General features: G+C 50.3%; 3 protein-coding genes across 5 annotated transcripts; 2 read left to right on the top strand and 1 right to left on the bottom strand.

Moving 5' to 3' along the window:
* The first annotated feature begins 271 nt into the window (after nt 1-271).
* Nucleotides 272-2,527, top strand: LOC120948379 (asparagine--tRNA ligase, cytoplasmic). The gene is made up of 3 exons (XM_040364638.2): nt 272-398; nt 625-1,492; nt 1,575-2,527. The coding sequence occupies exons 1-3, from the start codon at nt 380-382 to the stop codon at nt 2,347-2,349; spliced, it is 1,662 nt and encodes a 553-aa protein (XP_040220572.1). The 5' UTR covers nt 272-379; the 3' UTR covers nt 2,350-2,527.
* Nucleotides 2,528-2,675: 148 nt separating this feature from the next.
* On the top strand, nt 2,676-4,594 carry LOC120948386 (thiamin pyrophosphokinase 1). Of its 3 annotated transcripts, XM_040364648.2 has the most exons (4): nt 2,676-2,972; nt 3,171-3,318; nt 3,405-3,568; nt 3,703-4,594. In XM_040364648.2, the coding sequence occupies exons 1-4, from the start codon at nt 2,943-2,945 to the stop codon at nt 4,204-4,206; spliced, it is 846 nt and encodes a 281-aa protein (XP_040220582.2). In that variant the 5' UTR covers nt 2,676-2,942; the 3' UTR covers nt 4,207-4,594. The 3 variants fall into 3 exon arrangements, with proteins under 3 accessions (XP_040220582.2, XP_040220581.2, XP_040220583.2); XM_040364647.2 differs by lacking the exon at nt 2,676-2,972 and having other exon boundaries at nt 2,991-3,318; XM_040364649.2 differs by lacking the exon at nt 2,676-2,972 and having other exon boundaries at nt 2,992-3,318; nt 3,733-4,594.
* Nucleotides 4,595-4,603: 9 nt separating this feature from the next.
* On the bottom strand, nt 4,604-9,565 carry LOC120948375 (Bloom syndrome protein homolog). Its single transcript, XM_040364634.2, has 4 exons — nt 9,259-9,565; nt 9,078-9,180; nt 6,074-9,008; nt 4,604-5,998 (listed from the first exon to the last, which is right to left on the bottom strand). The coding sequence occupies exons 1-4, from the start codon at nt 9,366-9,368 to the stop codon at nt 4,698-4,700; spliced, it is 4,449 nt and encodes a 1,482-aa protein (XP_040220568.2). The 5' UTR covers nt 9,369-9,565; the 3' UTR covers nt 4,604-4,697.
* Nucleotides 9,566-13,542: the final 3,977 nt, after the last annotated feature.

Genomic DNA, 13,542 nt, shown 5'->3' with positions numbered 1-13,542 from the left:
CGTGTGTGCCGTCATTTGGGCGATGGAGCAGCATTTACACGGCGCACAACATCTTCCAGGATGGACTTGATATTCAGATAAATTTCCTATATCCTTGGAAGACATTGGAAAGCCATTTAAAAATCGATTTTATACATTATCACCCGGTTTTGCGTCGCGCGATACACGCAAAGACTGAAGAACAAACAAAACCACATTGCTTCGACAGTGGATTTTCCCACCAGCTTTTCAATTAGTGATTTTAAACCAGCAGTTTCGTTTTGACAGTCGTCGCTACCACAACACGACGGCATTTTCACGCAGTCAATTTTTGGAATACGGTGCACGACTTGTGAAACGAAAGGCCAATCGTTCTTCGTATCATTAATCCGGCCCAGCAATGGAAAACTTAACTCTAAGTAAGTAAATACCAAACACTGTGCTTTGCATCATTGCAAACGAATGCAATCGAAAATGGCGGGCGTGTGAATAGAACACGATGCACCACCTCTCGTGCCTCCGTGTATGATTGCACCAGCCAGCCAATGCGGTACTGCACCAAATGCGTTTCTGATGCAATGCAGTGTGTCTATTGATCAGCTCGTGCAACGTAAAATATTAATCCAACCGCTTCCAACATTGCAGGCGAGTTGTACACATCGGAAAAACGTGGCAACGATGAAACGGGCAAAGGCACGGCGGAGGAACCCTTCAAAACCATTCTCCGGGCGATGAAGCATGCCGGCAAGGAACCGTTCCCCACGATCTACGCCGACAGCAAGGACGAGAAAGCGGAATCCCCGTACGAGGTGGCCGCCAAGTCGCAGCTGAAGAAGATCCAAAAGATCTGGGCCCGCGACAACATGAAGGGCGACAAGCAGAAGCGCGAGGAGGAAGAGAAGGCCAAGAACCGGGAACAGAACCTGGAGGAGGCGAAGAAGATCACCATCCAGGAGGATCCGTCCTGGCCGGCAGCCAAATCGATCAAGATTACGCACGGTGCCGACAATCGGGGTGTTCGCGTGCGCATCTACGGATGGGTGCATCGGCTGCGCCGACAGGGCAAGGGCTTGATGTTTATCACACTGCGCGACGGTACCGGGTTTCTGCAGTGCGTGCTGACCGACACCCTGTGCCAAACGTACAATGCGCTCGTGCTGTCGACGGAATCGTCGGTGCAGCTGTTCGGTACGCTGAAGGAGGTACCCGCCGGCAAAACGGCACCCGGTGGGCACGAGCTGCACGCGGACTACTGGGAGCTGATCGGACTGGCGCCGGCCGGTGGTGCTGACGCAATCCTGAACGAGGAGGCACACCCGGACGTTCAGCTGGACAACCGGCACATTATGATCCGTGGCGAGAACACGTCCAAGATTTTGAAAATGCGCGACGTAGTGATGCAAGCGTTCCGTTCGCATTACTTCGACCGTGGCTACACGGAAGTGACACCGCCGACACTCGTGCAAACGCAGGTAGAGGGTGGTGCCACCCTGTTCAAGCTGGACTACTTCGGGTAAGTACGGACGCTGAGGGGCAGTTTCGATGTTTACGTTTGCTTATCATTCTCTGCTTTTTGCTGTGTGGCCTTTTCCCAGCGAGGAAGCTTTCCTGACGCAGAGCTCCCAGCTGTATCTGGAAACGTGCATACCGGCGTTGGGTGACGTGTTTTGCGTGGCGCAAAGCTACCGCGCAGAGCAGAGCCGCACCCGGCGCCATCTGGCCGAGTATAGCCACATCGAGGGCGAGTGTCCGTTCATCACCTTCGACGATCTGCTCGACCGGCTCGAGGATCTGATCTGCGACGTTGTCGACCGGGTGCTGAAGTCCCCGTGGGGCTACATGGTGCAGGAGCTGAACCCGGGCTTTGTGGCACCGAAGCGGCCCTTCCGGCGCATGAACTACGCCGACGCGATCGTCTGGCTGAAGGAGAACAACGTCACGAAGGAGGACGGCAGTTTCTACGAGTTCGGGGAGGATATTCCGGAGGCACCCGAGCGCAAGATGACGGACACGATCAACGAACCGATCATGCTGTGCCGCTTCCCGGCAGAGATTAAATCGTTCTACATGGCCAAGTGCGAGGACGATCCGCGCCTTACGGAGAGCGTTGATGTGCTGTTGCCGAACGTGGGCGAAATTGTTGGCGGATCGATGAGGTCCTGGAAGTACGACGAGCTGCTGGACGGATACAAGCGCGAAGGTATCGACCCGAAACCGTACTACTGGTACGTGGACCAGCGCGTGTACGGTACGGAACCGCACGGTGGCTATGGGTTGGGATTGGAACGGTTCCTGTGCTGGCTGCTGAACCGCTACCACATCCGTGAGGTGTGCCTGTATCCTCGGTTCCTCGAACGATGCCGGCCTTAAAATGTGGGGTTTGTGAAATTCATCCCGTACAAAAGACAACCCACTTTGCGCATTATGGCCGGTGTGCTTTTATCTCACCTGCCCAATTTCTGCATTTTTGCCTGTGCATTGATTGCTTACCAAGTTCTCAAACATAAAGATAATAAATATTAATACCCTTAATAGCAGCCCAAAAGCAGAGTGCGCCTTAAGGTTCAGTGTTTAACACATTCGAAAAAGAAAAGAGTCCAATATTCAAAACAGATGTGCCCAGTTCTGTGAAAAGTAAAAAGACTAATAAAACGCAACACATTGCATCCGTTTGCCGGTTTGGCATTTTTGACAGTTCCGGTTTCATTTGGAAACGGGCAGGCAGGCGGGCAGCACGAGACGTTTGAACTTGTGTGGTGTGTAAATATAAACACAAGCCCGTTCACTCGGTACCGCGCATTACACGATACGCGGTGCAGCTTGCAACTGCACGCAAAACCTGCTTGCGCTAATTTGTCCGCAACTGCTCCACACGCAGAGGTCAAAAGAACGCGAGCCTCGGTTTATCTCCATCACCACGTAAAGTGATTCAACACGCTTTCACACAGGCTCTCCCGCAAGCAATGCCCAACGACGATACAACATCTGATGACGTAAGTAGGCGGTGCAGTGTTGGTGTTTTTTTGCTGTTGTTTTCCTTCGCTCGGATATGGTAGTAGCAGCTGGAAAGCAAAACGGTTGCCCTGAGAACGGGTGAAAATTTCGAAACATCCAACGACGGGACCGCCCTGCTGCTGTTCCCGGTCCTGGTGACCATGGCGCGGAAGTGGTTTAAAACCTTGTTCTTGCAGATGCCAAACGGCGCTGGTGCAGCAGCGAAACGGTGGCTGCCAGCGAGCCTGATCGATGGCCACGGGCTGGACGACGGGCTCGGGATTGTGCTGCTGAATCGACCGATCCTGCTGGAGAAACACTACTTCACAACGCTATGGAATGGTGGTAAGTGGCTGCTGTAGTGGAGATTTCTTGTCCCTGGAACCTGTAGTAACTTGTTCTTCTATGCTCTACTTACAATTTAATTGCAGCAAAGGTGCGCGTAGCCGTCGACGGTGGAACGAACCGCTGGGTCGACTGGGTGAAGGGCAACATCAACAGCGAACACCTGCTCAAACCGCCCGATCTCGTGACCGGTGATTTCGACTCGTGCAACCAGGAGGCCATGGAGTACGTCGAGCAGCTGAAATGCACGGTACGCTAGCGTGCACGCAGCGCGCGCAGAAAAGAAAAGTATACGCTGTAGAATTGCTAACAGCCCATTTGCCCTTCCCCTTTCCTGGCGCTTTTCCTTCCCCGCTCCCAACACCTGATGGTTGTCCTCTCTAGAAGGGTTTGTTGTATCTCCCGACCCGACAGATCGTTCACACGCCCGATCAAAATGCGACCGATTTCACCAAATCGCTGAAGGTGCTGAAATCGCACGGCTACGACAAGCAGCTGTCGCGCGTGCTGGCCCTCTGCGAATCGTCCGGCCGGCTCGACCAGATAATGGCCAACATCAACACGCTCTACCTGGCGGACGGCATTCTGCCCGGCGTGGACGTGTTTCTGCGATCGAGCAATTCACTGTCCTGGTTGGTGCGGCCGGGCGAGCACACCATCGACATTCCGCAGCGACTCGTGAGCGAGCGGATCTGGTGTTCGCTCGTCCCGATCGGCCAGGGCTGCCAGTGTACGACCGACGGGCTGCGGTGGAATCTGGACGGCAGCAGGCCGCTTCAGTTCGGCAGTATTGTAAGTACCTCCAACACGTACGCGACCAACCGGGTACGCATCACGACCGACGGGCCGCTGCTGTGGTCCATGGGAACAACGCCGAAAGATATGTGATAGAAGGGGGGGGGGGGGGGCAGGGGAAGTAGGGGAGGATGAATTTACCGTGTGACCTGCTGTGGAAAGCTTCAGAATAAGTGTGGCAAAGCCAGCGACTATGTTGCATCGCTTCCTTGGATTGGAATCTAAACATCTGCCCGGCACGTGCACGGGGATAAATGAATGCAGTTGCGTCCTTTTGGCACCGTTAAACGTTCCCTGTTAAACCGAAAGGATGGTTTTAAAAGCTTGCATTTTAGTGACCCTTTGTTTGTGTCCCAAAACAACAACAACAACAAAAGCTGATTGTATCCGCGGAACATGTATTAAAGCCCTGTACAATGTTGTAAATTTCATAAAAAGCGTGACAAAACTGCCACATGTTGCAAATGTTTTCCAATTTTAATCCAGCGAACTGTGTCCTCGATCCCAACACACATGTATCACAGACCGTTTCGTTGATAGGATTTTTTTTATTAAACAAAAATCTCATTGTGTAACCCAAACGCTTAATATCCACCAGGCATCGGAAGCAGCCCGAAACTACCACCTGATCCACCCGTTCCGCCGCCACCCCGAGGGGCCCGGGACGATCCACCGCGCCGACTCGCCGCCCCACCCCGTTTGGCACCCGTGCTGGCCGCTCCCGCCCGGCCTTTACTAGTGCCGGCAGCCGCCTTCCTTCGTGTCGTCGTTTTGCGGAACTTTTTCGCCCTCGTTCCCCCACCCGCGCCCCAGCTGCCGCGCCGTTTGTAGCCACCCCGGCCGGAACCACCGCCACCACCCTGCGAGGCCGCCCTTGCCAGCGAACCCCAATCGGTTCCATCCATGTCGCCCGCCACACTGCTACCGCCATCGCTGTCGCCCGACTCACCGTCCACCAGCGTGACCGCCGCCCCCTGCTCCTCCTGGTCCTGGGTGTCCATCATAAGCATCAGCTTCTCGGCGGCATAGTTTTGCGTAATTTCTAGCAGCTGCTTGCCGTACTTCTCAAAGTTGGCCTTGGTCACGTGCGGCAGCGTCAGCATTTCGGCCGGCGATTCCGGCAGCTTCTCCGACATGGCCTTCAGCGCCTGTATGTTCATGATCGAGGCGAGCGTCGCGTTCTTCTGCATCGCAATAGCGCGGCAAATTTCGAGCAGATCGTTGTAGCACCGCGTCTGCAGATCCTTCAGCTGGGCGCCGATCTGGGTCGATTCCTGCTGTGCTGCCGCCGCCGCCGCCACGTCACCGGCCGCCCTGCCCGTCAGCTTGCCCCGGCCGGCGTGCTTCTCCTTGATCGAGAACTCGACCCGCACGCGCCGGCTGACGAGCGATTCGATTTTGGTGCCGATGCGCAGGTACGCCTGCGGGATGTCGTTGCTAAAGATCAGGTCCTCCTTCAGGTACTCGTCGATGACGAGCTTGCGCAGCAATCGCTGGATATCGCAGCGCTCCCACGCCTTCAGCTTGCCGTGGTACGCCGTGCGGTTGTGGCCGTTCTCGAGCACCTTCTTGTTTTCGCTCCCCTTCAGCACCTCCACCATGTGGAGCAGGGTGAAGCGGTTCCGGCCACCGCACAGATCGCGCACCGCCTTCGCTATCATGATGCAGTCGTCCGTCACGTTCAGCGTCTTGTAGTTGCCCTGCTGCAGGCAGTTGTCGCACGCGGTTTCGCGGTTCGCGAGGCACTGCTCGCTGGTAAAGTATTCCGCAAAGTACTCCAGCTGCTGCGTCCGCCGGCAGTCGGTCACGTTCTCGCAGTAGTTCACCATCCGGAAGAGATTGTTCATGTGAATCTGTTTCGCTTCGAGCGAAATGGACGTATCGTCTGTGGAAGAGCGTCGGTTAAAGAAGAGTCGTTAGGCCAGTGAGAAAAAAGCCACACGAACAACACACCACTTACTGTCCATCATTTTCCGGTACCGCAGCATGTCCGAGTAGTTGTAGTACAGCACGCACGTGGCGATCTCCCCATCGCGGCCCGCCCGGCCCGACTCCTGATAGTAGCCTTCGATCGACTTCGGCATGCAGTAGTGCAGCACGTACCGCACGTCCGGCTTGTCGATGCCCATGCCGAACGCGATCGTCGCGCACACCACCTTGATCCGGTCGCCGATCCACTCCTTCTGCGTCGCCTCCCGCACACCGTCGCTCAGCCCGGCGTGGTAGCTTTTCGCCTTGATGCCCGCCCGCCGGAACTCGTCCGCCAGCTGGTCACACTCCTTCTTCGACAGACAGTACACGATGCCGGTGTCGCGCGGGAACCGCTTCCGTATCAGCTCAATCATTTCCGCCTTGGTCGAGACGCCCTTCTTCGGCAGCACCAGGTACTTCAGGTTGGGTCGATTAAAACTGCACAAAAACCAGCGCGTATCGCGAGCCAGCTTCAGCTGCGCCAGTATGTCCATCCGCACGCGCGGGTTTGCCGTGGCAGTGAGCGCAATGATCGGCACGGTGGGGAACTGTTCCCGTAGCGCGGAAAGCTTCTTGTAGTCGGGCCGGAAGTCGTGGCCCCAGGCAGACACACAGTGCGCCTCGTCGATCACGATGCGCCCGAGCAGCGAGCGGCGGTAGAGCGCGCTGAGCAGGTTCTGGAACTTGGCCGACGAGCTGATCTTCTCCGGCGTCACGTACAGCAGCTTCAGCTCGGGGCAGCTGCTGTACAGATCGTCGTAGATGCGCTGCACGTCGGCCATGTTCGCCTCGCCGGACAGGTGGCCGGCCGGGATGTCGAGCGAGTTCAGCTTCTGCACCTGGTCGAGAATGAGCGACTTCAGCGGGCTGACCACGATCGTCAGCCCGACGGTAAGAACGGCTGGCAGCTGGTAGCAGAGCGATTTGCCACCACCGGTCGGCATTAGCACGAAACAGTCATTGCCCAGCAGTGTGGCATTGATCACCTGCAGCTGGATCGGTCGGAACGTGCGCAAGCCAAACGTTTCCTTAAATGCGACCTGCAGTCGGGCCGAATGCGCATACGACATGCCGTCAAACTCGCCCGTAATGCCGTCGTTGCGGATGCCTTCGTGAAACCGGCCAACGTTCGTCCCGGACGGTTCCATTGCCGCCGAGGAGGATGGTGCGGTGCGGCTGCTGGGCTTTGGCTGGTTCGTGGTCGGCACGGTCAGCTCACCGAACGAATCGTCGTACATGGACGGGTCGTACACCTGCCATCCTTCATCGTCCAGCTGGGTGTTGATGTTCTCGATGAACTGCGTATTGCGTGCGGTGGTCGCCACCGGTGGGTCCGGCTCCACTGGGAACGTTATGCGCGGCGGGTCGGGCCGCCGGTACGATGTGTCGGGCGTGACCAGATCGACGGTGCTAAGATTCTTCTGGAACGATCGGCCCTGGTTGATCAGTTCCTCCTCCCGGATGCTCTGCAGTATGTCCTCATCATCGAGCAGGTCGTCCTCCTCTGGGGTTCCGTTTGCTGCGAATGGTGACGAGACCGATTTCCGGTCCCGATCACCACTCGCCGGAAGCTCCAACCCGTTCATAATCGTACTAGCGATGGGCTTTTTAAACACAAACATACCACCGCTGCCGGTGGGCTTCGGTCGTCCAATATCGCCCAGTGGTGTTTCCGGCTCACTCGCTTTCCGCGCCGTACGGCCGCTTAATTCATCCACCCTTTTCAGCCCGAACTCTTGCTCGATCTCTTCGAAGCGGGATTTCGCGGGCGTAAAACTGTCCTGCCTCCGTCGGGCCGGTTCGTCAAGCGGCAGTGTACTTTCGATAACGTCATGCACCTCGTCGAGCGAGTGGTGATCGTCAAACGGTAGATCGTACAGGATCGGTGGACACGCTCCGGTGCTCGGTGTGCTTGTGGACGGTTTGTTGACCGCCTTCTGTGATGGCGGTTGAGCGGAGGAGCTTGTCGTGCTCTTCGTCGCGCTGCTCAGCGTACTCGTTTGCGACAATCGCTGCTTGCCGGACAGCACACGATCGTACACTTTGATCTTTCCCCGTATGGTGTCGATGGTCGATTTTAATCGTTCGAAGCAACCAACGTTAAAGTGTTTGTCGATGCGCCGGAAGCTCTCGGCCGGCACCTGGCCGAGCAGATCGAAGAAGTGGTTCAGCAATCCTAGCTCCGCTTTCTCCAGAAACTGTACATTCTTCCGTATCTCGCGTTCTTGTGATGTTTTTTGATTGTAACCGGCACTGTTCGAAATCTCGTCCAGGTACGCGCTTAGTGCTGGATCAAACCGAATGCTTGTCGTCCCCTTGTCCGGGCTAAGTAAACGCTGTAGTGCAGTGGTGGTCGTGGTGGTGGCAGGAGTATTGCTGCTTGGCTTTATCAATGTTTCACTTGCTTTGGCCGCCGGTAATACGGCCGGACCACCACCAAGCGGAGTGGAAGTTGTGTGAGTTGTTTTCTTCTGCACAAAATCATCGTCCTCGTCCACCTCGTCAAATGAGCCCCCAAACACACTGTCCTTGTTTAATTCCAACGAAATACGGTTGGCTTTCTGCTGCTTGAACTCAAACCTTGGTACCTTGACGGGGCTGACCGGTTTGGTGGCGAGCTTGTGCAGATTCGCTTCCAGCTTCTTCGTCGCTTCCACATATCGCTCGTCGGTCGACAGATTCAGCTCGATAGGGTCATAATTGATCGGCTTCAGCGAAGGCACGGTGCAATTCTCCACCATCAAATCGAACTCGTCCAAGCTCGGTCGGAAGGTCGCGGTCGACTTCTGTTCCTCGATTTGCTCCTTGAAAATGTTTCGCGGCGGAAGACGCTTCACCGTCTCGTCGCGGACGGGTTTGGCAGGCGAGCGGTTTGAATCGTCCGAATCACTGTTTACCAGATTTACAAATGTGCTGGGTTGCCGCTACAACACGGGGAAAGAGAGGTCTGGTTATAAAGCCGGTGGGCAAAACAACACATCGTCGCAACTTACCGAGAGGGGAATTTTTGGTTTGAAAATGCTTGGCGAGTTTGTTAGATTAATCTGTTCGCAGAATGTGGTGGAACTAATTTGAGGCTCGGTTTCGGTTGGAGTGCTAGCATACAATCAAACGAATTGTACATTAAAAAGTTATTGTATATGCAACAAACCCACTACACGAACGTCTTGTTACCTTGATTCTTCCTTGGTAGATGATGGTTTCTCTTTCTTGGATACATAGCTTTTTAAGCTCATCTGCTTCATCGGTTCAGCGCGGTTGATTGATGAGCCTTTTTTAGACATTTTGCATGATTTACAATCACTTTACACGCATTCGCTCGTTCAATGCTCGCAAGTACGGGTACCGCATTGTTTACCGGGAGGCGCGCGCCCGCTCTGGCTGTTTGTTTGGATGGTTCTTGACAGCTGTCAGTTTCAGCTGCAGTTGCTTGGAGTGCTGGCAAAGTGGCCAGATTATTTTGGCGATTTTCGGTAGGTGCATCAACATTTTAAGGCCGGGCTACATTGATCGTACTCCGTTGTGTAATTTTTGTGAACGCGTACGCCATCTAGCGGCGGCGGGTTGAAGTTAGAGGCTGGTATAATTTATCTGTCAAAAAACGTTTTGGGTCGAGGAGGCTATAATTTTACACAATGATGCATATATATTGGAAGATGGGGAAAAATGTTGATCAGCGTTTTGTATGAATGACGATTTGTCCAACAACAACAATTAACGGCCTACTTTGTTGCAATTTATGGATGTTTATCAAAATTTCAAACGGCAAACAGGTAGCCTGGTCGAAAATTGATGGGACACCAAGCATGAATAATTTTGGCACTTAAATTATACCCACATCTAGCTTGCGCTGGTCGCCGCCAGATGCGCTAGTGAATATAAAAATTACACTTGCGAGTACGATCAATGTAGCCCGGCCTTTATGGGTAGTCTTTGGTAGGAGTTAAAGATTTTTTTCGGTAGTTTTCGGTAGGTTTTGAAGTGTTGAACGTAGGGAGGGGGAAGGGGGTAGCTTATCTTCCCAACGAAAGTTCAGTATCACGAGAAAATCGATAGTTTTAGGGGGCTCATCTGTGAGTCTGTTGGCATCTAAAACATCGCTAGGAATACAGATAAATCGGTATTTCTGGTCACTCTGGTCCTCTCGATAGGTTCATTTGTTGTGACATCCTGCACACGTAAACAAACCAGGAAGTTGTTGTTGTCATTTCGACAGTTGGCAGCTGAAGGATATAGACGTGTGCAAATTAAAGTGACGGTTAGAACAAGTGTGCGAAAGCTCAAAGAAAAGTGTTATTCACCTCAGTTTTGGAGTTGATTTAAAAAAAAAAAAACACATAAGGGAAAAGCAACAAAAACCACAAGAGGTGGTCTCAAGGTAGGAGACATGGGGGTCCAGGACCCGGGAGGGGGCATTCCCCTCGGGAATTATTACGATCTATTGGAGGGGCAAAATGAACCCAAAAGAAAAATGGGAAAAAATGTTAAAAGGCTAGCTATTGTGAACGAGTGTTCGGAAGAAGAGGTCTTTTTGGTTATGGAAGCAATAAATTCAAATAGAGATCTGAACAAAGTGAACCCATTTTTGGTATCAAAAAAAATAGAAAATGCAATTGGCACCAAAGCCCTGAAAGTATCTCGGCTTAGAGAGGGCAAGTTACTGATTAAAGTAACAAACAAGAAACAGGCAAACAAACTAAAAGAACTAAAAAAACTAACGGACGGTCGAGGCGACGTAAATGTGCTAACAAAAGAACATCCAACCCTCAACACAAGCAAAGGAGTAATCCGATGCCCTGACATAGAATTCATGACTGAGACTGAAATCATGGAAGGACTGAGCGAACAACGTGTCGTAGAGGTCAATATCCTCAAAAGGAAAGTAGATAACGAATTAAAAAACACACGAACGGCAATCATCACGTTTAACTCAGGCAAAATACCACGCATGGTAGACTTTGGACTGTACCCAGTAAAGGTTGAGCTTTACATCCCTCGGCCAATGAGGTGTATAACATGTATGAGATTAGGACACACAAAAAAATGGTGCAAAAACGAAAAAACATGCGCTAACTGCAGCTTACCGGTACATGAAACCTCTTGCAAGGAAACAAAATGCGTGTCATGCGGGGAAGCCCACAACACGCTGGACAAAAACTGTCCCGTCTTCCTTGACGAGATGGAAATCAACAAAATAAAGACAGAGAACAGAATAACATACGGTGAAGCTAAACGCATACGTAGACGTCAATGCCCTACCATTCCAAGAATTTACACGACAGAACACTCATACGCACAGAAAACCAAAGCTAAGACAAACGCTCCATCACCAAAACCGTCCACGAGTAAATACAGCGATACCAAACCTACAGAAATCAACCACAACACCAACACAGAATTAATTAACCAACCAACAGAAAAAGAACACATCACTAACACCCTCAACACTCCAAAAAATAATGCAAATACAAACATAACAAAAGACACAGAAATCATCTACGATCTGGATGCCCTATCCGATACCTCTATCGGATCAAAGGACTCCGTTTACGTACAAGAAATAACTAATACACCTACTACCAACAAATCTACAAAAACAACCGACACCAAAATAACAGACACAGATATGCACGAACCGAACTCAGACAACGAAAGATTCGAAATTTTCAACTAGAAAAATTCATATATATATAAAAAAAATACAATCCTTCTACATCTACAAATATAAAGAAATGCTTTCAATATATTACAAGCGAATATACAAGGATGGAAAAATAATAAAGAAGAGATAAGAGAATTGCTCCTTAAAGAAAAAATAGATGTAGCATGCCTACAAGAAACGTGGTTGAACACCGACACATTCAACACAATTAAGATACCTCAATTTCACGCCATTGCTCAAAACAGAGAGGACGGATATGGTGGAAGCCTAGTGATAATTCGCAACACACTCAACTACGAGCAAATCAACATCATCGCTCCCAACCCATACATACAAGTTGCGGCAATAAAAATCAAACGTTCGGGTTTAGTCATCGCTTCGGTATACGTAAAACCGAATACACCTACACAGCAGTTCAATTCGCTATGTAACAGAATGTTTTCTAGAATAAAAAAAAGTAACCGAACAATTATAGTAGGCGACTTTAACGCACACAGCACTGAATGGGGAAATCATTACTCAAATGGAAAAGGAAAGTCACTTCTAGACACAATCATAAAATCTAACATGAAAATTATACATAATAAGGAATACACCTTCATTAATCCAGACCCCAATAAACGAAATTCTGCCATTGACCTCACAATAACATCGAGGCATCTTTCAACGGTTACACAGAGAAAGGTAACCGATATGCATATAGGAAACAGTGGTCATCGGATAATAATATCCTCACTAGATGAGACTCCAGCTCCCCCAAACCAAAGATTAATTTATAATAACAAAAAAATAGATAGTCTAGTTAGAGTTTTACCATTTAAACAAAACGCCAACATCGATACTATAGCTACGGACATCAACAAAATTATTAAGAACAACATGTCCAAATCCACGTTCATCCCCAAATCATGGTGGACAAACGACGTTCAAGAGGCATGGAACGATAAAAATGAAGCCAGGAAACTTTATAATAACAATCAAAATATAAATAATCACATAGAATATAAGAGAAAGTTGGCAAAATTTCGGTTCCTAATGAAAAGAGGTAAAGCGAACAGCATCGAAAAAAAGATAAAAGAGGTAGACTCTCAAACGTCATCCGAAAAACTCTGGAGGCTAATGGGGACCATTCAGGGAAAGCCTCCAAAATCAAACATAATTGCCAAAGACACTGAAAAAGCCAAAGAATTCTTAAAAATAAACTTCAATAGTAATAACAATAAAATAAGACCCCCTTCCCCTCGATTTATAAGTGATGTAAATATTTTAGACGAGCAGAAATGGGATAGAATCATAAGATCTAAACGGAACTCTTCCCCTGGTGTAGACAAAATAAGTTACAACATCCTAAAGCTGCTGAACAGAGATAACACACATGCAATAATAAAAGAAATTAACACAATGTACAAAACGGGAAAAGTGGATAAAAAGCTAAGAAGAATTAAGATTGTTGCCATCAACAAGCCTGGAAAAGATGCTAACAATGTCGCAAACTACAGACCAATTGCCTTGTTACCAACTATAACAAAGATTACAAATACAGCTATACTAGAAAATATTCAACTGATTACTGAAAAATACCAACTCCTACCTTCAACATCGTTTGGCTTCCGGAAAAATCGAGCAACAACATCAGCCGTCGATTTTCTGACGAATAATTTAAAAAAAAATAACCGAAATAACAAACACACTGCTGTAATTTTTATTGACGTAAAAAATGCGTATAACAGTGTAGATGTGAACATTTTAGCTGAAACTATGATAAGAAATATGATATCTCCCGAAGATATCAGATG

The sequence above is a fragment of the Anopheles coluzzii genome, chromosome 2, assembly GCF_943734685.1.
Source record: "Anopheles coluzzii chromosome 2, AcolN3, whole genome shotgun sequence".
NCBI lineage: Eukaryota > Metazoa > Arthropoda > Insecta > Diptera > Culicidae > Anopheles > Anopheles coluzzii.
The sequence above is the reverse complement of the archived record's forward strand: the minus strand, read 5'-3'. Positions and strand labels throughout refer to the sequence as shown.

Excerpts from the sequence above, each read along its gene's own strand:
- LOC120948375 (XM_040364634.2), bottom strand. The coding sequence starts at position 9,368 with ATGTCTAAAAAAGGCTCATCAATCAACCGCGCTGAACCGATGAAGCAG. Across the intron at positions 9,181-9,258 it reads TCTACCAAGGAAGAATCAAG|CACTCCAACCGAAACCGAGC; the intron begins GTAACAAGACGT and ends ATTGTATGCTAG. Across the intron at positions 9,009-9,077 it reads AACCAAAAATTCCCCTCTCG|CGGCAACCCAGCACATTTGT; the intron begins GTAAGTTGCGAC and ends CCCGTGTTGTAG.
- LOC120948386 (XM_040364647.2), top strand. The coding sequence starts at position 3,135 with ATGGCGCGGAAGTGGTTTAAAACCTTGTTCTTGCAGATGCCAAACGGC. Across the intron at positions 3,319-3,404 it reads CACAACGCTATGGAATGGTG|CAAAGGTGCGCGTAGCCGTC; the intron begins GTAAGTGGCTGC and ends ATTTAATTGCAG. Across the intron at positions 3,569-3,702 it reads TCGAGCAGCTGAAATGCACG|AAGGGTTTGTTGTATCTCCC; the intron begins GTACGCTAGCGT and ends TGTCCTCTCTAG.
- LOC120948379 (XM_040364638.2), top strand. Across the intron at positions 1,493-1,574 it reads TTCAAGCTGGACTACTTCGG|CGAGGAAGCTTTCCTGACGC; the intron begins GTAAGTACGGAC and ends GCCTTTTCCCAG.